This window comes from Elephantulus edwardii, unplaced genomic scaffold (assembly GCF_000299155.1).
Source record: "Elephantulus edwardii isolate Elephantulus edwardi_28Jun2011 unplaced genomic scaffold, EleEdw1.0 scaffold00104, whole genome shotgun sequence".
NCBI lineage: Eukaryota > Metazoa > Chordata > Mammalia > Macroscelidea > Macroscelididae > Elephantulus > Elephantulus edwardii.
Window position 1 is genome coordinate 12642107 of NW_006399854.1, and position 24780 is coordinate 12666886.

Here is a 24780-nt window from a genome sequence, read left to right on the forward strand (position 1 = left end):
GGGATGGGTGTGTCAGAGACGGTGCGGTTGGCGCAGGATAGAGCAGGGTTTAGGGCTGTTGTGCATAGGGTCGCTATGAGTCGGAAATGACTCGACGGCACATAACAACAACAACAGTCATCATTATGTTAAATGAAAGAAATCTGATCAAAAGGAGAAATGTCCTATGATCCTTTTTATGCATATGATATTTGTAACTTAGTAAATAAATAGGAAGTAAGGTTTATTGGTAGTTATTGCGATTGGGAGAGAGTATGTGTAAAGAGTATGGAGTTCTGTTCGGGGTGATAAAAATCTTGAAAATAAGTATTAGTTTTGTTTGCACAACATGGTAAAATGTAAATAATGTCATTGAATTATACACTTATAAATGTTTAAAGTGGGACAGTTTTCTGTTATATGCAATATTTTACCACAGAAAACCCTCAATTTGTGACCCAGAATTTGAAAATCACTGCAAAAGACTTACACTGTTTTAGATAGTAACCAAGTTTAATCTCTGCTCTTTCTCCAGAACCGACTATACTTTGGACATAGAATACATTCAGTAGAAACTTATGGAATGACCAAAAAGAATGAGAAGCCTTAAAAGATACTAACTTTTAAAGTATCATTATCTTCATTTTTATCAAGAAAATGAAACTTAGACAAATTTATTAACTTGTTCAAAGTCATAAAGATAACGTTAGGCATTACAAGGGTTAATCTCAGCTTTGTTTTACCTTTAAAGCCATTCTAATTTTTATTTATGGGAGGCTTAAAAGAAGAAAATGACAGATATTCGAAGTGGCAAACTGAAAATATTTTCCAATCAGAAAAAATAAATTTATTCACATTTGAGATAATTATTATGGGAGTTTTAAAATATGATGACATTTTTATTTTCTATTTAATAAAATCATGATTTGTTTTTAAATACTGAAAAAATAGTAAAAGAATAGATGAAGCAAGATTGAGAAAATATTCCTTGTTAAAGCAGTAGCTTCTATGTATATTTTAAACTGTTCATTTTTAAAAGTGTAATTTAAAAAAACAAGATCCTCTCAAAGCAGCAGGTTAAAGTCGCACTGGATAAAAATTAATCATCATTTTTAAAATGGACAGCAATTTTGTTGTAGGATTATAGAAACATAAGAAAACCATGAGCAGCAAGCTCTGGTGGCCTAGTGGCAGGAAACTGCACTGCAATCCCAGAGATGCGTGGTTCAAATCCACCAGATGCTCTGCTGAAGAAGGAGGAACAATCGCCTCCTGTACCAGTCAGATCCAATTTGATGGTACACACGTAAAAAGAGTAAATGAGTAAAAAAAGAAAAGAAAAAGAAAACCATGAGCTTATTTATAGAAAGATCCAACATTTAGTACATAAAAGTGATTCAATATTTAATTTTTGTCTCATATCAGACTAATCAAAGGTCATTTGTGTAAAAAGAATTTAATAAACAAAGGTATAGATAAGCCTTTGTATCACATAAAGAAACAATTCTGTGGTTCTTTTTTAAAAAGGAAAGATTTTTATTAGCAGTGGCTTTCACTTCCTAAATAACATGCCTCTATGAAACTGTGAATTTGGATAAATGTTGATGGCTGTAGAGGGGCTTCAGGCCTTGTTCATGAAGTCGCTATGAGTCATGCTCAACTCGAAGGCAATCAACAACAACATCAGTGTAATTATAATTAAAATACTCATATGTATGGCATTACATTTCCAAATCTTTGCTGTTGCTTTATAAATTATACCAAAAGGTAAAAACAAAACAAAACAAAAACCCTACCTAAAATATACTAGCTAGGCATGGCTCTAGTATTGGTCTGAAAGCCATATCATATTTCAAGAAAATCCTTTTTATCACCAGGAATATTTTTTAATCAGAGTGGAACTGTTCCCCTAGGGTTTTCAATACTAAGAACTTTCAGAGATAAGTTGTTCAGATGATTATTTCAATGTACTTCTGACTGGAGTGAAACAAACTGTTAAAACTATGATGTAAAGCCAAAAATGTTAACTTTTTTGGAACACAGAGAAAGTAACCATTACTATATTTAAAATAAAAGACTAGACAAAAAAAAATTTCACCCAATAGTGTATGTTTATGCCAGTGTAAAATTGTAATTAATGAATGCGGGGGATAAAGCTGTGTAGTACTACCTGTGTCTTTTGAGTTGCAAAATGTTTTGTAATCAATTTACAAATTTAAAAAATACTGTGCTTTAAGGGGTAATCTAGGTAAGTGCCATCAAGTCACCTCCAACTCATAATGATTTTATGAACAACAGTTAGAAGCCTTGCTGTATCCTGCACCAGCCTTGCAGTCCCCTCCGTGTTCAAACTCATTTTTGCAATCACTGTGTCCATTCATTTTGTTGCAAATCATTTTCTTGTTCACTGACCCTCTACTTTTATAAGCATGGTATCTTTTCCCAAGATTGGCACCCCTTTTAAACATACCCAAAATATGTGAAATGAAGTTGTACGATCATTGACTCTAAGGAGCAGTCTGGTTGCACTTCCTCGAAGTTAGATGTGTTTGTTATTTTCTCAGTCTGTGGTATATTCAGTACTCTTCACCAGCACCATCATTTAAAGTCACCAACTCTTCCTCAGTCTTCCTTACTAATTATTCAAGTCTCACATGTAAATGAAGAAATTGAAAGTACCATGGCTTGAATCAGACACACCTTAGCCTTTAAATGGCATCCAGAGGTCCTTGACTACAGATTTGTCTAACACACTACAACTCGATCTTATGGTTCAGAGCACCATTTTTTTTTCCAGTGGGACCATAATTTGGCTCTTGTCAATTTGTTTTCTCCAGCATTGGTATGAACTTGCAAAGAGTAATTGATAGTCTGTTCTATGTCAGCCTCTGGCTTTGTTTTGACAATTAATATTAAAATTTTCTATTGTGGGGGAAGGGATTGCATAACAATGAAAGTTTTTCTTTCTTTTCAAGAAGAGTGAATTGGGGACAAGGGAGTGGGTAGGGAGAAAAGTGCAACAATGAGTGACTGGAAACCCTAAGTCTCTGTAAACATTCATTTAAATTAATTTTAAAAGACATTTTCTACCTTGTTCTTCCTCTATACCCATTTACTCTGTATATTAAGCAAATCATTAGAGAAGCTAGACTCTATGACGAAGAGGATTGGAGGGAGACCCATCAACAATCTGTGTTATGTTTATGACACAGCCTTAATTGTTGCAGATCAAAGAATAGAGTCTTCAATCTAGATTACATCTCAGCATCAAGAAAATAAAAATTATCAGTATTATACCAACAGTCAACATCATGATAGATGGGGAAGATTGAAATTGTCAGCAACTTCATATTACTTGGATTCACAATCAACACACTTGGTACTAGAAGTACAGAGATAAGAGATGTATTGCATTGGAAAAGTATGCAGTCAGGGACCGCTCTAAAAATACTGAAGAGCAATGATGTCTATTTGAAGACTAAGGCATGCCTGATTCAGGCCAAGTCTTTTCATTGCTTGCTATGCATCTGAGAGCTGGACAGTGAATAAGGCTGATTGACAGAAGAATTGATGTTATTGAACTGCTATGCCAGAGAAGAGTACTGAACATCCTATGGACGGCCAAAAGATCACAGTTTTGTCTAGGAGAAAGCACAGCCAGAGCTCCTTGGAGACAAAGTTTACAAAGCTTCATCGCAGATATTTTGGGCATTTTGTTAGAAAAGACTATTTATTCCTTGGAGAGAGAGACATCATATTTGGTAAGGTGGCATGTCAGTGAAAGAAAGGAAGGCCCCCAGCAAGGTGGGTGGACAGTGACTACAGCAATGGGCTAATATATGTCAGGAATTTTGAATATGGCAAGGGAAGGTACAGGGTTCACATCACTTGTCATAGTCACTGTAAGTCATAATCGACTCAACAGCACCAGCAACATAACAGCACTCTAACTTTCCACTGATGTAGTCAGGGTGATTCCTTTGTACTCCATCAGGTGCATTCCATGTATATGATCACTTTTTATGTTTTTAAAAAACACATTTGTAAAAAAAAATTTTAAATGGAAGAATAACTAAAAAAAAAAAAAGACCTTTGTAATGAATATATCACTGTACAGATTCTATCATGTAATCTCCAGCCTCATTTCTGTCACAATGGCCATTTTTTCCCCACTACCAGTCATCCTTCTGTTTCCAACTTTTGCATTTCACCAATTCTTCTTAATACCTCTTGATTGCTTGTTTGGTCAATTTCAAGTTATAGAAGATACTGGAGTTCAGTCCTAGCTCTACCACACTCGGTCTTATTCAAGGCACTTAACACTTTCGACCAGAGTTCCTGCATTCTGGAACTAATTTCCTACAGCTGTGAAATGAGGAGAGGACTATATGTTCTAGCTATAGACTGGGTTATTATGACTATTAGGTTGACTATTTTATAAGAAAGTATGTGTTGTGTGCTGTTGAGTCAGAGCTGACCCTCCAGTGGGTTTTCAGAAGCAATTAATCACATGGGAGGAGATTGCCCATCCTTCTCCCACAGAACAGCTGGTGTATTTGAACTGTGAATAAAGTATGAAACAGTAAAATTTTTCTAGGAAAACTTGAAAAGTATTTACATATACATATATATATAGTGATATATCCATATCTATGTCTACATGCAGATCTTACACATGTACACTACCATAAAGTGGTATTTATTCAGAAGACTATGCTAATTTAACTTTCTATTTGAAGTATACACATGTGAAATTTATGAGGTGACAGGCAGACCATCTCCAATGGCACCAGAAAGGGCCAGGTCCACTCTGTTGGTAGTAGAATACCATTTCTGTTAGTACTTGGGAATACAAAAGATCAAACGGATGATGATAAAACCTTGTCTAATTTTAGAGACCCAAATACCATTTTTTTGAAGTATTATCAGATAATTTGAGTCAATTTTTACATTTCCCATACTGTGTTCTTGTTCCTTTATATTGGTCCATAGTGACGTTTGTTCTTGGTCTGTTATGTCTCACAGCTGCTGATGGCCCAGGCGACCGGTTCATCATTGGGGAATCCCAAGCAGGTGAACAGGTGAGATTCATAGGTCCTTCTGGCTACCTTCCTCTGTCAGCCTTGTGGACTTTTACTATCTAGAACTGTTGCAAAGATTTGATAGTTACATTTAATATTCCTGTGCATAAAAATTATACATATAAATATGCAAAGCTTTAATGTTTTTCACTAAAAATAATAGGTCTGCAAAATGGCTTGATTAAGAGGCTGTATTAATGGGTTGATATTTCCCAAACAATAAAAAATATCTAGGATCAAAAATAAATAAATTTTAAATCCATTGGTCTATAAACCTTTTTGTTTAAATACTATGCATCATTATGGTCGAAAATGACATTACAGTGTAACAATTTTAAATAAGTTTGGAGTGTCTTTTGTTCAAAATAGGATTAGGAGCTAATAGGTACTCGGCTCAGTGCCAAATCAAATTCCAAGATTATACTTCTCCAGTGACAATGGGAGAAAAAACAGGGACAACCTGGAGTTACACTCTAAAAAAAAGATTGCATATGCAGAATCAGTTGGCCCAATATCACTCTTTTGTTAAGAAGTGACATTATAAAATATTTGCATTAATGAGTGATATCTTAAGGAGGGTATAATCTAATAGTGAAGAATCTTTGTATTTGCAGCTAGACAAAACTAAATTTTATGTGTCAGTGTTATTCTGTACTGGTGGTTAATCTTGAGCAAGTTGGTTAATCCTTTTGATTTTTAGATTCCAAACCTATCATATTGTGAAGGAAAGAAAGAAAACTATATGAAGTTTTGGGGAAACCAAAGTAATGTGCAGTCAGGTGCTAGCAACAGTGAAATGCCATTTACACCTGTAGCTCTGAAAGCGTAAGGAAAATGGTAACTCACCATGAGTGGATTCATAGGTATGGACGAAGGCACTCAATGGGAGTTGTGCCTTCAGCAGTAAGAATGATGCCATCATTGAAGAACTGTACCACTATCAAGAAAAGAACAAGGGAAATATAACCACTACTTTTCTCTCCTACCCTTTTGATTCATTGCTGACCTTTTTCTTTGCTGAATATGACCAGAACCCAGAAGGATGGGAACCTTGTTGAAAATAGTCCATTGAGAGGTCAGCTTTCTGGAACATAGCACAAAATAGAGAATATAATATATGTGTGAAGGGCATATAGAAAATAAATACATTCCTGTCTTTATAGGGGTTGTAGGCTAGTATCTATATTTACTGTGCTTAGGATAGACTGAAGGTCTATTATTGTTTGTTGCTATAACATTGTAGAGAGAACCTTTTTTTAGGATTTTCTAGTAATTTTCAGATGCACTTTCATTTTACTTTGAACAATTAAGTATTTTTTATTGCTTAACATTCCCTAACATTTTAATTACTTATGAAGTATACACATTTGAAAAATGTAATTTTTTTTAATTTGGGAAATTAATACGACCTCAAGGCTTCCTTTAGAGAGAATTTAAAGCGTTGCTTTCCTCAACTCTGACCTAAATAACCAGATAAAACCTATCAGCTGTCTCTTACAGAAATAGACATTTCCCGTGCTGGGTTAAGTTTTCAGGAGAAGTTCTTTAGTTAAAACATATTTTCCCCAGACTTCGATCCCATCTGTATTAAAGTTCAGACTGTGAAAATCTCAGAAATAATAGTTAATCTAAATTATTGCAAATATTGGAATCTTTTTTTCATGATTCAATTCTATTCATTAGCCTTTATTATTAGTTTAAAAGTAAGCTATTGTACTGGACAAAGATTTAAAAAAACAATAGTAAAATTAATTCATTTTTTTCCAGGGATTGCTTTTACTTAACTAAAAAGTTTCTTTAATAAAACACTGCATTTCTCAAATATCAGAAGTTCAGTAAATCATCACATCCTATTTCCTAGCATGCTTTACAGATGCTTGAATCACTTTACATATATTAAGAAAACTACAATTAATTCAGTGAAAAACAGTAGTAACAAATTTAAATGACAGTTCTTCAAAAGGGAAACAGAAAGCCAAAGAAAGGTACCCCCTATTCCCTTAAAGAACCTAAAGTTGATTTTGAACAAATTAAATCCAGTGTAATATAAATGCACCTGGTTGTGAATAGCTTTTATTTTCCTTTTATGGTTTGTTTCTAAAAATGCTACATCCCCCACAGACTTTTCCTTTGCAAGAGCAAAGTAAATTGTTTCTCTCTTACTTGTTTGTATTTCAGCCAACTCAGACAGTAATGCCAGGACAAGTCATGCGGGTTACAACAGGTGCTCCAATCCCCTGCGGTGCTGATGCAGTAGTACAAGTGGAAGATACCGAACTCATCAGGGAATCAGATGATGTACGTCATTACCAGGTCTTAGAACCCAGTTGTTCCTCTGGTAGTGTTATATGTCTGGCTCACAGCCCAAATGTTTTGGTTATATTAAGAACTATGTGAATGTGTCTCTCATAAGGAATGACTGTAAACTTGAAAAATCTTTCATAGCAAGAGAGGATTTTGGTTTTGTTTTTCTCTTTTGTTCTGCTTTTTAAATAATCACTAATTTTATTATAGAAGAATTCAAACCAGGTTTGCGCCAAGGAATTTCACATACAAATGTTGTTGTTGTTGTTACTGTTGTTATGTGCCATCAAGTCACCTGTGACTCATAGCTCTGAAGCCTGCTCTGTCCTGAGCCAGTCTCACTGACTCTGACACACCTACTTTCATTGTCCTAGTTACTGTATCAATCCATCTCACCCGGGGTCTTCCTCTCCTGCACTGCCCCTCCACCCTTCCAAGCATAATACCCTTCTACAAGGATCAGTCCCTCCTCGCCACATGCCCTGAGTATGTGAGAAGGAGTTTCAAAATCCTCGCCTCCAAGGAGAAACTTGCTTTCACCCTCTCCAAGACAAAATAATAAGAAGGGAAAATACCGCAACATAGAAGAGCAGAGCTATTAACAGCTGACATGGCTTCAAGCTGAGAAATTGATTCCAAAAAAGAATTGAAGACATTAAAATGGATAAAGAATTTAATACAGAAGAATTTAACAAAGAGTACAGCTCTTGAATAATACATTAAGCAAAGCGTTTGAACCAAATGACCCTTTCAGTTCTTATTTTCTGTAACTCAGGGAAATCTGTACTACTGAATAACAGCCTTAAGTTCTCCTTCTGTTCTCTAAAAATAAAAATTTATGGGATCTTATAATATATAAACAGATCGTTATCTAGCTGAAACTAGCAGCAAGAGCGTAAGCCACTTAATAAGGAAAATAGTTTCAATTGAAGTTTTAATGGCTGATATTTATTTTGTAAAGATTGAAATATATTTAAAAGACTGATATAAAAGACAAGTTTATAGGCCAAAAGGCTTGGTGAAATCCAATCACTTTGACATGATCAGTTTCATTTTACTCAACTTGTACAGCATATAAAATTTAACTCTTGGGATGCAGATCACATTGTCTGCTGTTAAAGTGTTCAAGCAGATTTATGGCACCAAAACATTGAAATCCAGAACACATGCGTCCACAGACTCTGCCAGATGACAGGACACAATTCCAATATCGCAATACTGTTCACCGCACATAAATGTAAAATTGATGATCAGTATTAATCTACAGATATTTACTAATAGGCAGACTAAGTCCCTCACTGAAATATCTGGAGCTGTTAGGGAACCTTGGCATAAGGTCAATTCAGTGATTCATGAGAATAGAAGTTATCTCCATGCCCACACATCGAGTTTATTCATTAAGATAGATAGGTATATAGCTAAATATTACTGCCATTGAGTCAAAACTGACTCACAACTGACCCAACCCTCCTCCATTGGGTTTTGTGTGACTTCATTCAAGTCACCTGAGAAGAGATTGCCCATCTTGAGTTAGCAGTGCAACTTACCTACTAGGCCACCAGATTTTTCACACACACACACACACACACACACACACACACACACACTACATACACACATTGTTGTTAGATGCTAACAAGTGTACGAAGACTCCTAGCTATTTATGCACAACAGATCAAAACCTTGCCCCATCCTGTGCCATCGTCACAATCTCCACTGTACCTAATCCCAGTGTTGGAGTCATTGTGTCAGTCTGTCTCATTGATCTCATTGAGGGTCTTCCTCTTTTAATCGACCCTCTAACTTTCTAAAATCCAGATATATATCTATATCTCTACATATCTATATCTATATCATCTATCTATAAATATATATCTAGAGAGATGATTGCTAGATGATACATAGATAGATAGATAGATAGATAGATAGATAGATAGATAGATAGATAGATAAGATAGATAATAGGATGGATAGATAGACAGATAATGATGCTCATATACATACCCATATATATGGGGTTTTTTCCTGCTAGAGAATACTACTTACAAACTAAGATTCAGTGTCTGAACTACTTTGAAAGAGTGTAAATTTAAAAATATTTCATTTCTTTTTTACACAAAACATCCTATTCTTATATAGAAGTACAAAGTGTTTTCAAAGACTTAGCTAATGGTTTTATGTTTCTGTGTATTTTTATGTAGTCTGGACTATCTGCCATGGTGGCAGAGTCCACAGGGAATTGTCCTGCTAACTCAAAGGTGGTGCCCCTCTGGTCATTTGACTCCACCAGTGGCTCCACAGGAAAAATATGGACAATCTCTTCCCTTAAGTTTTACAAACCCTGAAACAGTGGAGAGTCAGCAATGAGTTGGTTCCAACACAACAGCAATGAGGTTTGATTATTTCTTGCCTGTCTGTGATAAAATCATATCAGTTCTACCAGTGATAATTGCTGTTTGAAATTCCATGTTGTACTTTTATTATAGGGCACTGAAGAACTTGAAGTGCGAATTCTGGTGCAAGCTCGGCCAGGCCAAGATATCAGGTAAGTCTGTAACATATAACCAGCTGTTGCTTCTACATAATTCTAAACTCAGTAGACAATGACTGTTACAAATCTACAGCTGTATTGATTAACTATTAGCTTTCAGGGCTAACAAAGTGAGTGGAAGTTACTTGCTAATTCACTCATTTCCATTAAGTCAGAACAGACTCATAACTGACCCTCCCTTGGATTTCTGAGACAATAAATCATATGGGAAGACACTGCACCCTCAGAGCCACTAGTGGATTCAAATTATCAAGTTAGTTACTGCCTTTGAGTTAGCAGCAACACAACTCCCTACAGACTATGCCACCAGAGCTATTAACAAGTAACAAAATGGATTTTCTGAAATTATCATCCTATATCTGCCTAACCACTTTTTAATGAAAATATTAAGGCAAATGTAATAGTCAAAAGCAAAGCTCTGATTTGTGCTTTGAAGAATCCTGGAAAATACAAATCCGTTTCAGCATTTGCTCCAATTTGCAACCCAGTGCTCTGTCCTTGGGCAAAAAAGCCTTTGGTGGATATTTGGGGTCAGATTGAAGTAAGTGGAAGGCTTTATGATGCTACTCATTTTGTGAAGTCCTATCCAGATTCTCAGCTGGATATACTGATTGATCAAGGAAAAGATGACCAGTTCCTTGAAGATGGCCAGTTACTTCCCAATAACTTCATAACTTCCTGCACAGAAAAGAAAATCCCTCTTAATTTTAGATTGCAAGAGGGCTATGATCACAGCGACTATTTCATCGCAACCTCATTAATGAGTGATCGCATCCGACACCATGCAAAATACCTGAATGCATGAAAAGCTAGAAGCTCTTCAGAATCATAAATGTTGTAATTAACCAAATTGCAAGGAGGAAGAAAGATCATAATGCTGAAAGTGTTTCACTCTGTAATTGAATCACCTGAATAAATACCTAAAACCTAAAAAAAGAGAAAGGCGAATTCATGAGTGTGCATTTTCCACAGTTAACCCTACCTTAAGAAAAAACCCTCCAGCAAGTTTTCAGAGGCAGCAAATCGTCCAGGAGGAGATTGTCCATCATTCTCCTGTAAAACAGTTGGTAAATTCAAACTGTGTGCCTTTGGAACTACTTAGCACTAAGCCACCAGAGCCCCAGAACTTCAAATTATATAACCGTATTCCTGCACAGGCCAGAATTTCATAATAATGTAGATAATCCCAGAATTGTAGGTCATCCTCTACTGAGTATCAATAATAATGACATAATCTGCTGGTTTTTAGTTATAAAGATGAGTCTACCACCTTAACCACTCATAGTGCTTATACTTTATTCTTATTCTTATACTGGAACATGTTTTATTATACTCAGTATCCCCTTGTAACATAGCTACATTTCTGAATTCTTACCTTATATCAGAAAAAGTTTGCAATAATGTCTTTAACTGTAATGTATACAAAGCAATTTAAAATAATGTTTAAATACTACATGACATATTTCTATTAACAGTAATAGGCATAAAACCTCTGTATGTCTTCCATTGTGCTCTTTAATTTTAAACATTAAAAAAAGCATAAAGTTTTTAGACTTTCTTCATTTCTTTAACCTGTTCCTTTCTAGTCACTCGACATTTTTCTCCCCTTAAATAGTCTTTCCTTCTCTAACACTAACATTTTTGTCTGAATTAAAGAAATGTCATTCCTGGTCCTACCTCTTATGATTCTATTTTGACTTTCAGACCCATCGGCCATGATATTAAAAGAGGGGAGTGTGTATTGGCCAAAGGAACGCATATGGGCCCCTCAGAGATTGGTCTTCTGGCAACTGTAGGTGTAACAGAGGTTGAAGTTAATAAGTTTCCAGTGGTTGCAGTCATGTCAACAGGGAATGAGGTAAAAAATAAAATAAGGACAGGGAAGGAGGGAGGTTGGTGCTTTCAGATAAAAGTATTTCATCTGTTCTGTGTTATGAATAGAATTTTGTGAAGTATGGATTTTACCAGTAGGTACATATTCCTTTAATAGGGAAGTAAATAATGTACTGTCAATGGGATACATCAGGTACAGCAAGGCAGAAAAAGGACTAGAAAGAACGTACTAAGAAATATTACATCTTTATTACAAAGATATATTACGACCATTGACCTCCCCACAAACTCAGAACACATAAAACACTAGCTTTAGGTCTATTAGCAAATCCACTAGCTGTAGATAGATATTTAACCATGCAGACGTTAGAGCAACGAATTGAAAATTCCCTGCTGCTGGGATAGTGGGCCATTTCCATGTGGGACTCATTGAACGAATAGGTATGCTGTGGTTAGCCCATCTTAAAAAGGCTCATGTGTTTTTTTTACCATCAGGAGGGCTTACGTATTCAGTATGTTCTCTTTAAAGAAAGTATCTTTAACAACATGCTATTCAGAATGTATCAAAATATATCATTCCATATCTGGTTTAGGAAGAGAAATTAAGTCAGCTTATTTTGAGGATTGTCAAAAATCTTCTTGTTCCCTTTTAGCTAACACTTTAGGAAACTTCATTAAGAACTTCCAAGGTCAAACTGGAAATACTGAAAAGTGAATCTTGAATCTTCTGGAAATTCATAACCTTTTTAACAAAACTATAAATTGTTGCATTGTAAAAAACCAATCCTTTACATCCTACTTTTAAAGAAAAGATTAACAGAATTTCTTTCTCAACCTCTAACATTATTTTTAAAGTCCTTAGGATGTGAAGTTTGGGAAATAGTAAACTTTGAAAGGTTTTTATGTACCTAATTGTTTAGGTTGTAGAAAAAGAATAGAATATATTATTTTGCTTTGGTATAGGAGGAGGAAAAAATACCCCAATATTCTAATTTTACATTCTTCCCAGTTTAGATGCAACAGTCATTTCCTAAAACTGCTACTTGAACTGAACAAAGTTCTTGCTAGTTGGTCTTCATGATTTTAATATTCCTAGTACAACCTGACACCATGCTTAGCATCAGAAAGAAATTTCTGTTCAATTCACTGCCTTATTGAACCGTTCATATTTGTATGTTTTGTATACCTCAGTGAGCTCCTGGGCTCTCTGGGAAAAGTAAATAAAAGGAGCAAAACCTTTTTATCCTACCTAATTATTTGGAGACTAGGTTTAAATTGTAAGGAGGGACCAGTCCTTGGAGAGGGACATCATGCTTGGGAGGATGGAGGGACAGCGCAGGAGAGGAAGACCCTCTATGAGGTGAATTGATTCAGTAACTGGGGTAATCGTGATGGGTGTGTCAGAAGCAGTGCGATTGGCACAGGATAGAGCAGGGTTTGGGGCGGTTGTACATAGGGTCACTATGAATCTCAAGCAACTCAACAGAACATAACAACAACAGGTTTAAATTACATTGTTTATATTCTCTCTAATACATTGTGATACTAGACTTTGTCCCTACTTATCCTCAGAGTACATTGGTAGTGCTTTTTAAAAGCTATAATTTACTCTTTTTTAAATTATTTTGTACTGATTTGTTAGCAAAGTTCAAATACATTGTTTTTCACGCAAGATCCTTGCCATTTCCTTCACACACCTCCATCAAATTGTGCGATCCTATGATTAACAACTCCCCTCCCCACCCATCCTCACCCCTCTGTTTCCACCCTCCCCGACCCCTTACATACTCATACTCATTCTACAATAAAGGTTTTATACAATATTTGTCCTTGTGGGACTAAGTTCATTCAGCGTAATGCTCTCCAGTCCCTCCCAAGTTAGGTAATTTACTAAATCATTGCTCCTGAATGCTGCATAGTATTCTATTGTGTGAATATACCACAACTTCTCAATCCATTAATTTGTGTTTGAACATCTGGGCAGTTTCCATGTTCTTGCAAAGATAATAGGCACTTCTATGAACATTGGTGTACAAGTCTCCATTTGAGCCACAGTTCTCTTTTTCTTTGGGTATATTCCAAGCATTGGAATAGCTGGGTCATATGGAATTTCTATGTTCAGCTTTATGAGGAAGCGTCAAACTGCCTTCCAGAGTGGTTATACACCAAAACTGTATAAGAGTTCCTATCTTGCTGTATCCTCTCCAACATCTATTACTTGCTGTACTGTTAAATTTTGCCAATGCTACTGCAGTGAGATGCTATCTCATTGTGGTTTTGATTTACATCTCTCTTATTGCCAGTGACTTTTAGCATTATTACTTCATGTGTCTGTTGGCCATTCAAATCTACTTCTTGGTGGCAAGGAAATAAAGATGGTTTGACATAGAATATAAGGAATAGCCCTTGTTCCTTACTTCTATGAATCTGATTATTCTTAAAAAGGCTTTGATTCAATTTTATGGAAGAATGATGCTGTGGTTTTCTGTAGCTTAACGTAATTTCCCTACTCTCATCTAAATAACTTTTTTCATATTTTTTTAATTGTGATTTTGACAAAGGCTTACAGAGAGGTTCGTTTTTCATTCTTAATTATTGTACATGTTCCTCTCTCCCCATTGTTTCTGCTTCCCCCAGTCCTCTTTGTACTGCAACTTTTGTTCCAGATAGTTGTAAAAGTTACAATGCCTGACCATATATTCCTTTCAGTTCTTCCCTTCATCTGTTCCAATGTAGTATTCCTTTTGTATTCACTCCTTACTTGTTCTCCCCTCAACTCTTCATGTCAGTCCTACTTTAAAACAGCAGTGTTATACAGTCTTGCTTTTCTTCTTTTTAAATTTTATATTCATTTGTTTAAAAAGTTTATCCACAACATAAAGAGTCTTCCCAGTATTCTGAAAAATTTACAACCAGGAGAAGATAAAATAGATGAATGGGACCTTCTAAGAATCAAATCCCTATGCGCATCCAGAAACTTCTCTAACATGACATGTCAGACAAGGGACTTATATCTAGAATTTATAAAATACTCGAGCACCACAACAAGATCAAGGAGAATAATCCAATTGAAAAATGGGCACAGGATATGAACAGACACTTCACCAAGGAAGACATTCAGATGGCCAACAAGCACATGAAGAAATGTTCAAAATCCGTAGCCCTGAGAGAGATGCAAATCAAGACAACCATGAGATATCATCTCACTCCAGTAAGACTAGCAAAATTTAACAGAACAGCAAGCAACAAATGCTGGCGAGGTTGTGGAGAGACTGGGAACCTGATTCACTGTTGGTGGGAGTGTAAAATGGTACAACCACTGTGGAAAGCATTGTGGCGCTTTCTCAAAAAGTTGCAAATAAAGATACCATTTGACCCAGCAATTCCACTACTGGGAATATACCCTAAAGAGACCATAAATGACATCCAAGTAGATATATGTATACCCATGTTTATCGTGGCTTTGTTTACAATAGCAAGGAGTTGGAAACAACCTAAATGCCCATCAACAAATGAATGGGTAGAGAAGCTGTGGTATATTCACACAATGGAATACTATGCTGCATTGAAAAACAAGGAACTCATGCAATATTATTCAAAATGGGTGAACCTGGAGGACATTATGCTGAGTGAGGTATCTCAGTCACAAAGGGACAAATGCTATATGATGCCACTGTTGTAGAATGAGGCTGGCATTGGGGTGGGGGTAAGACTGAGAAAAACTGGATGAAATATGTTTACGGCATTGAAATCTATGGGGGAGAGAATAGTCTAAAAGTATTATATTTTAGGGCATTATTTTTACTGTAGGAGTATGCAATGAGGGTTGTAGAGTGGATTATATTTGGGGGTAGGGGGTGAGGTTTGGGGAGGTGCGGGGTGGGGATTGTGTACCAATGAGGGAGTTTTTCTTTTGCTTTTCAAGGAGAGGAGCAAATGGGGGGGAGGGGGGAGGGGTTTGTGCGGGGAGAAGGGTGCAACAATGAATGAATGGAATCCCAAAATCTCTGTAGATGTTCATTGAAATGAAAAATAAACAACCTAAATTTAAAAAAAAAAAGTTTGTATACATTGTGTTTTGCACTATTCTCCATTCAGGTTGTGTTTCATACAACCATTCTCATGTTTTATGTTTTATAAAATTAATCACCATTGAAACTTGACCATCATTACCCTGTCTTTCTGGGTCCCTACTGGATCCTTCCCATTTCCTTCATCCCCTCCCTCCACCCACAAAATTGTGCAACCCAGTGATTTCACCCATACCTCTCATGATCCCTCTGTTCCCACCCTTCTTAAGTCCCCATACTTGTTTTGCTAGTTATCCTACTATCTTTTAAAAAAATGGTCTTATGCACTATTTATCCTTATGAGACTGAATTAGTTCACTCAGCACAGTGCTCTCCAGTCCCTCTCAAGTTATTGATTTATAAAATCATTCCTCCTATGTACTGTGTAAAATTCCATTGTATGAATGTACCATAATTTTTCAATCCATTTTATTGTGGTTGGACATTTAGCCTATTTTCATGTTCTTGCAATGGTGAAAAGCGCTTCTATGAACATTAGTTTACAAGTCTCCATTTGAGCTACAGTTCTCATTTTCTCAGGGTATATTCCAATCAGTGGAATGAATAGCTGAGTCATATTGAATTTCTATGTTCAGCTTTTTGAGGAAATGCCAAACTGCCTTCCAGTGGTTGTACATCAACGATGTGTAAGAGTTCCTATCTCACCACATCCTTTCCAACATTTATTACTTGCTGCACTGTTAAACGTTGCCACTGTTACTGGAGTGAGATGCTATCTCATTGTGGTTTTGATTTCTATCTCTCTTATTGCCAGTGATTTTGAGCATTTCTTTATGTGTCTTTTAGCCATCCAAATATCTTCCTCTGAAAATTCTTTCCATGGCTTTTTTTCCCCACTTGGTAATTGTGTTGTCAGTCTTTTGTTGTGAATGCCCTGTAGGATTCTATAAACTTTTGATATGAGATCCTTGTCTGGAATGGTATTACCATTGTTTTTTCCAGTCAGTAGATTTTCTTTTCACTCCTTAGGAAGATTTTTTTTTTGTTAATATGTACACAGAGCTTTAATCTTTAGAAGGTCCCATTCATCAATTTTATCCTCTTCAGATTTTGCATTTCTGGCTGTATTTGACAGTCTCTTTGTACCTTAGACTAGGCCATCTAGGCTTCATCCCAGTTTGTCTCTGATGAACTTTATGGTTTGGGGATTTATTCCCAGGTCTCTGATCAGTCTTGAGTTGATTTTATGTATGATGTGAGATGTGGATCCTCTTTCAATTAACTTTTGATCTGTTTCTGTATGGCCATTTAATTTACCATAGCTCAAGTATTTATCAGCTACCCCTCCACCTCACATTATACTGGAGACAAGACTTAAAAAAGAAAAGCATAATGTCTCTGCCCAAGGCTTAAAAATCTTAAGATATATTCAGAAAATATTAGTCCCTCTCTCCCCCAAATTTCCTTTATTACCAGGGAGTACAAAATAAATTACATATCTATTAACATGACCCAGTTACACTGAATCAAATCACAGTACAAGGTCCTCTTAAGTATTGAGTCTCATTTCTTTTGATGTGTATATTTTTATATACCTAGTTCTTAAATTCAATCTGGTATATTTTTTTAGTTTTGAGTTCCTGAATCTAATATGGTATATAGGTTAGTAGAACAGTAGCCTTAGGCAGCCAAAAGAATGCTGTACAAGAGGTCTGTGTGTACTCTATTTAAAACATGCCCTGTATTTTGTGACTACATGAACTTTTTTGGATGAAGAAATTTTTTTTCAAAATACCAAGTGGGGTATTTTCATTAGCCTCATGCATGCAAAAGTTAGGCAATGAATAAGGAAGGCCAAAGAAAAATTGATGCCTTTGAATTATAATGTTTGGGAAAAATATTGAATATGCTTTGAACCCTCAGAACAGAAGTATCTTGGAAAAATTAGAGCCTGGATACTGCTTAGAAAACGTATCTCATGGGCTGGGCACATTATCGGCAAACAACAGTCTTTGAAGAAAAATGTCATGATTTGTAAGTTAGAAGGGCAATGAAAAGAAGGCCCACAACAAGGTAGATTGACTACAACAGTGAGTTCAAATAACAACAGTTGTGGGAATGACACAGGACTAGGCAATGCTCTGTTGCTGTAGGGCTTTTGTGAATCAGAAACAACTCAGTGACGCGTAACAACAACAGTAACCTTACAGTTGGCTTATTCAGACATTTGTCATTGTCAGTAAACTATGCGTCTTAATTTAGGTGATACTCAATTTATAAATAATGTGGATATGTTTCAATTCTTATATATTTATTCAAGAAATATATATTGAATGTCTATCACACATTGTTGTTGTTATGTACCATAGAGTTGGACCCACTCATAGCAGACCATCCAGTGGCTTTTCAGAGACTATAAATCACATAAGAGGAGATTACCCATCTTTCTCCTGAAGAGCAGCTGGTGGATTAGAACTGTGTGCCTTTGGGTTAGCAGAACAACTCCTTACTACCAAGCTGCCAGAGCTCCCTATTACATTTAATATCCTAAAGAATCCTCTTATATAAACATTCAAGCTTCTAAAATGTAAATAATCCACACCATGAATGAGTTATTTAGAAAAACAGTGAGCAGGAAATTTAAGATGGTGAGGACTCCATGAGGCTTTCTTCTTCACGTGGAAGGCTTTTCTCTTCAAAGAACTCGTGTTACTAATACTTTTCAAGCCTTCCAGCAATTACTGTCTTTACTCTTCAAGTGATGGTTCAAGTGAAAGGGAAAAACAAAATCATAATAAAAGGAGGTGGGAGCTCCCATGAGTTAGGAATGCATGTCTTAAATAGGACTCGGTATTCCTTGTAGGAGTCTTAGACAACATCACTTTAAAATACCACTGCACCTGTGGAAACCCAAAGCTATAGCCTCCCACTAGATAGTTTATGGCTTGTTAATAGTTCTTTCAAATACATCTTCATGTTACCAACCAACAATGATTTTTACTTTCCTAAATGTTGCCTAGTAACAGGATGATATTTCATCTTTATCAAATTTCTAGATAAATGAAGTCAGAGATTAATCTGAGGTAAAATTTTTCCTTAGAAATAAAAGGTTTTATTAACCCTTTATAGTCATAAAAGAAGATGCAATGCCTGTGAATAGTTACAGCACTAGCTAAAAGCCAGTCCTGCTTTTTTGTTGACACTACGTACTGCAATTACAAAGAGTATCAATGATAAAATATTTTTCTCCCCCTGGTAAAGCTGATCCCACCACCGCTTTGCAGATGTCAGCTATCATTCTAACTACTGGAAATATAACAGCAGTCAAAACAAATTCCTTACCCTTTCAAAATTTATATTGTAATGAGAAATTGTATATAAACAATGATAAATAATATGAAGAAAAATAAACTAGGGTAAAATGATAAAGCATGACAATGGTATACACCGGATATACTGTTGAAACTTCTCTCACATCAGCCTTTTTATATTTTACTCTACACTACTAAACCTGGAAGCTGCAGATTCTCTTGCCAGCTGTGATCCAGTTAGATTTTACCATTAGGGTGACTTTACATAATAGAAGATAAAAGCATTAGCGGAAGTTCTGTCTCTTCAATTCAGAGTAGCACCACTTCACTCTAACAGCCCTCTAGTGGCTTACTCTGTCCTCAGCTGGAGGGATTGACACAGTGACTCAACAGTAGGCTCCAGTATGCCAGAGATTCTGAGGATGGCACAGGATAGGGAAGGTTTCAGATCTATTGTTCATAGGGTTGCTGCGTGTTATACTCAACAGCCCCTAACAACAGCAACAAATTTATACTCTAGTCTCCATAGTAAATCTCACCCTCTTCTGTTTTAAAGTTTCCCTTTTTATATCTGGACCTAGTTGATAGAATCTTTTCTTTTCAGTAGAGTAACCAAGTCTCACTGACAAGTTTACATCATAGTGGAAATATGAAAATTTCAAGATGGCCAATACATGCCATATGGCGAAACGTGTTCCAAGACAATAGAAAAGCATCCTTGTTCTATTTGAGAAGCATAAAGGAGGTCTCTGTGACTAAAGTATGGAGTAGAAGGAGTAAAATGAAAGAAATGAGATTAGAGATGTAACCAGAAGAGAGGGACCTTTTCTAAAGGGCCAGTTTTAAGGAAATTATAATATGTCATTAATTTTTCATCTTAATCTGGCTTCTGTGTAGCACACCTTATAGGACAGACAATGGAGAAAGAAATGAAACTAGGCAGCAGTCTGTTGCAGTATTCCAATGTATTGTAGTGGGAGATAAGGGAGAAAACTCCATTTCAACTTATAATTTGAAAGTAGAACCAACAAACAGAATTTGCTAGGAAGTTGAACGTAGGGTGGAAAAGAAAATGAAGAGTCAAGACAAACACTCCAAGGTTTTGATCTGAGCAATTATAAAGTTGTTTGGTTAGGATTAGAAAACATTAAGGAGTAGAAATTAGGAATTGTATTTTGAACATGTTAAATTTGAGATACTAGTAGAAATATTGAGTATTAAATGTATTCTGGATTTTAAAGGAAAAGCTAAGGCTAAAGATACACATTTCAAAGTTACTAGCATATATAGAATATTTTCAATAATTAGACTGAATGAGCATAAATAGGAGGGAAAAGGGCCAAGTTTCATATTTGGGAAGCAGCTGTATCTTCCTCCTCTTTTGTCAGCTTTTCTATTTCAAAGTTTTACTTTCTAATTTTGATTCTTACATCACTTCTCTGTTCATAGAATACATGCTAGTCTCCTTGAACTTTAGATGGTGACCTTCAGGTCTTTTTTTATTTAGAATTATTATTGTGATTTTAATGAAAGTTACAGAAAACTTATATTTTCAGTCATTCATGGTTGCACATTTTCCTCCATACACCTCCTCAGTTTGCTTTATTTTATTTAAAAAAAAAAACAGCCCACCATTCATTGTTGCATAATTTCCTCCATTTCCTCCCCCAAGTCTGATTTGCTGTACACCTCCTAGTTATTCTGGACTGTTGTCATGCAAATAATGCCTAATCGTATATTCCTTTTAATCAGTTCTTTCCTTCATCTGTTCCAATACAGTATTTATTATTTCTCCCCTCTTAGCTTCACCCTAACCCCCACATCAGTCCTGTTTTATAAGTGGCATTATACAGTATTTGTCCTTTTGTGACTGAGATATTTCATTCAGCAAAATGCCCTCCAGAGTCACCCATGTTGTGAAATATTTTACTAATTCCTTGTTTTTCAGTGCTGCATAGTAGTCCATTATGTGAATGTACTTTATATACTATCCATTCATTTTTTGATAGAAACTTGAGTTGCTTCCATCTCTTTGCTATTGTGAATAACAGAGCAGTAAACAGGGGTGGGCATATATCTATTTTGGTGGCAACTCTGGTTTCTTTAGAGTGTATTCCTAGTAGTTGAATTGCTGGATTAAATAATATTTGTATTTCCAACTTTTTAAAAAAGCACCATACTGCTTTCCATAGTGGTTATTCACTCCCATCAGCAATGAATAAGAGTTCCAGTTTCTCCATAACCCTCCCAACATTTGTTGTTTGCTACTCTGTTGAACTATGCTATTGTTACTGGGGTGAGATGATATCTCACAGTTGTTTTGATATGCATTTCTCTTAGAGCTAAGGATTTTGAATATTTCTTCTGTGTGTTTATTCACCGTCTGAATGTGTTCTTTGGTAAAGTGTTTGTTCATATCCTGTTTCCATTTTGAGAGTGGAGTGTTTACCATTTTCTTGTTGAAGTGCTGAATATTCCATACACTTTAAACATGAGTCCCTTATCAGATATGTTATTACCAATTTTTTTTTCTTACTCTCTGGCTCTTCTTTTTACCCTATTGGAGAAATTTTTGGATATGTGTAAGGATTTAATTCTTATAAGGTCCCATTCATCTATTTTCTTCTTTTCTGATTGTAGATTTTTCAAAATGCTTGGAAGACTGTTCATATTGTGGATTAGAGCTTCCAGAGTTCTTCCAAGCTTTTCTCTGATGAAGCTTATAATGCTTGGTTTTACTCCTAAATCCTTGATCCATTATGAGTTGTTTGTGTATATGGTGTGCGATGTGGATATTTCTTGAATTTTCTACATATGTGGAAAATTTCCAATTTTGCCATCATGTTTTGTTAAAGAGGCTTTCATTTCCCCACTTAACTGATTTTGTCTCCTTGTCAAAGGTCGTTTGACCTTGATAGATGATTTGATTTCTGAGTTCTCAATTCTATTCCATTGATCTATGTGTCTGTCACTGTACCAGTACCACACTGTCTTGACCACCACTCCAATGCAGTAGGATTTAAAATCAAGGGGTGTGATGCCTCCTACCTTGTTTCTCTTTCTAAGGAGTGCTGTGCATATTTGGGGTCTCTTTCCATTCCAGATGAAATTGGAAATTGTCTTTTCCATCTCATTGAAGAATGGAATTGGTTTTTATTTTGGGATTGCCTTGAACTTGTAGATTGCCTTTGGTAGGGTTGTAATTTTCACAATATTGAGTCTTCCTATCCATGAGCAAGATATATACTTCCATTTCTCCAGGTTTCTTTTTGTTTCTTGTAGTAATGTTTTACAATTTTCTTTGACTAGGTCTTTTGTGTTTCTAGTTAGATTTACACCCAAATATTTAATCTTGTGATTAGCTATTATGATGGGGCTTGTTTTTCTTAGCTCAAGTTCTATATTTTCTTTGTCATGTAGAGAAATCCAATTGATTTTTGCATGTTGATCTTGTATCCTGCCACTTTGCTGAACTGGTCAACTATGTCCAGTAGCTTTCTTGCTGAGTCTCTAATGTTTTCTAAGTATTCTATCATATTGTCTGCACGTACAGATAATTTTACTCCTCTTTGCCAATTTGGATAGGTCTTATTTCCTTTTTCTAATTTTTTTGTTATTATTATTAATTTTAATGAAAATTTAACAGAAACTTTGGTTTCCATTCATTAATTGTTCCACTTTTCTCCCTGCCTGCTCCACCCCCCCCCCCCCCCCCAGGACACCCTTCTCTTTGAAAAGTAAAGGAAAAATTCTTTCATTGTTTTACAATCCCTCCCCCCCAGGTCCACTCCAACATGCAGCCTTCGTTCTGGACTCCTGTCATGACAATAAGACCTAATTACATATTCCTTTTAAACCGTTTTCTCCCTCATCTGTTTCAATGCAGTATATATTATTTATCCCATCTTTTTCAGTCTCCCCCTAACCTCGATGTCATACAAAAGTGGCACTATACAGTATTTGTCCTTTTGTGACTGAGATATTTCACTCAGCATAATGTCCCTCTTATTTACTTTCTGGTGTTACTGCTATTGCTAAGACTTCCAATGAAACATTGAATAGGAGAAGTAGCATCCTTGCTCTGTTTCTGTTCTCAAAGGAAGTACCTTTAATCTCTCTCCATTGAGAACACTGTTGGCTCTTGGTTTTGTGTATGTACTTTTTACTATGTTGAGGAAATTCCCCTCTATTCCTATGTTGTTGAGTGTTTTAATCAAGAAAGGGTGTTGGATTTTGTAAAAGGCCTTTTCTGCATCAATAGATAAGATCATGTGATTCTTTTTTCTTTGCTTCATTAATGTGATGAATTACAGTGATTGATTTTCATAACTTTTTTTAACGTACTTTTTTATTTTATTGGTCAGGATTTTATTGAGGGTTTTTGCATCCTGAAAGATCTTGGCCTATAGTTTTCTGTTTTGTTGGTGTCTTTACATGACTTTGGTATCAATGATACCTTCATAGATGGATCTGGAGAATTCCATCTGTTTCTATTTTCTTAAATACTTTAATAGAATTTATTCTTCTGAAATACTTTATAGAGAATTGACAGTTCTTCTCTGAATGTCTGATAATATTCACTAGTAAAACCATCTGGTCCATGGGTATTTTATGGTGAAAGTTGTTTTACTGCCTGTTCAATATCTTCTTTTGTAATGAGTCTGTTCAGGTGTTCTATTTTACTCTATCAGTGTAGGTAGGTTGTGAGTTTTTAAGTACTTGTCCATTTCCTCTACCTTTTCATGTATTCCACTGTTAACCTTTTTATTTTAGTTGGTTCTCTTGTGTCTTTTCTTTCTTTTCCTTTGTTAGTTTTGCAAGTGATTTGTTTATTTTTTTTTGTGATTTGTTTATTGACTTTTTCAAAGAACCAACTCCTGATCTTGTTGATAATTTCTGTTTTTTATTTCATTTATTTCTGCTCTAATTTTTATAATTTTTTTTAGTGGATGTTGGTATTTTTTTGCTGTTCTTTTTCAACTTGTTAAAGATGGTTGATTAAAGAACCAGTTATTTTTTCTCTTCCCTTTTGATGTGCTTGTTTATTGTTATAAATTGACCTCTAATTACTGCTTTGACTGTTTCCCATAGGTTTTAATAAATTGCATTTTCATTGTCATTTGACTCAAGAAACATTTTTATTTCCTTTTTCATTTATTCTATTACCCATTCATGTTCAAGCAGGGTAGTATTAATCTTCCAAATATATTATTTTTTCTCCTTTATCCTCTTGATATTAATTTCCAATTTTGTAGAATTGGGGTCTGAAAAGATGCTTTGTATTATTTCTATTTTTTTTAATTTATTGATACTTTTTTCTGTTCCTAAAGTGTGATCTCTTCTGGAGAATGTTCCATGCACATTGAAGAAGGTATACTGTGCTTTTTTCAGGTGCAGTAGCCTTTATCTATCTATGAGATTGAGTTGGTTTATTGTGTGGTTTAATTCTTCAGCATCTTTGTTGATTTTCTTTCTGTGGTGTTGTCTATTTCCTTTTTCAGTTCTGTTAACATTTGTTTTGTATATTTCACAGCTCTATCATTTGGTGCATAGATGTTTATTATGGTTATATCCTCTTGTTCTATTGATCCTTTAAACATTATATAGTGATCTTCCTTGTCCCCTGTGATGATTTTTACTCTGTAATCTATTTTAGCAGAGATGAGTATTATTTCTCCTGCCATTTGCTT

At 35.5% G+C, this 24780-nt stretch overlaps 1 protein-coding gene across 1 annotated transcript in view; it reads left to right on the forward strand.

Annotated features, from left to right (window-relative positions):
• Positions 1 to 24780, forward strand: part of LOC102844647 (gephyrin-like) — a gene marked incomplete at its 3' end in the record, with an annotated part of 706808 nt that overhangs the window by 580522 nt on the left and 101506 nt on the right. The window contains exons 15-18 of the mRNA XM_006891835.1: positions 5005 to 5060; positions 7239 to 7358; positions 9851 to 9909; positions 11620 to 11773. Of these exons, the coding sequence (XP_006891897.1) occupies positions 5005 to 5060; positions 7239 to 7358; positions 9851 to 9909; positions 11620 to 11773 (389 nt within the window). The remainder of the gene's footprint in view (positions 1 to 5004; positions 5061 to 7238; positions 7359 to 9850; positions 9910 to 11619; positions 11774 to 24780) is intronic.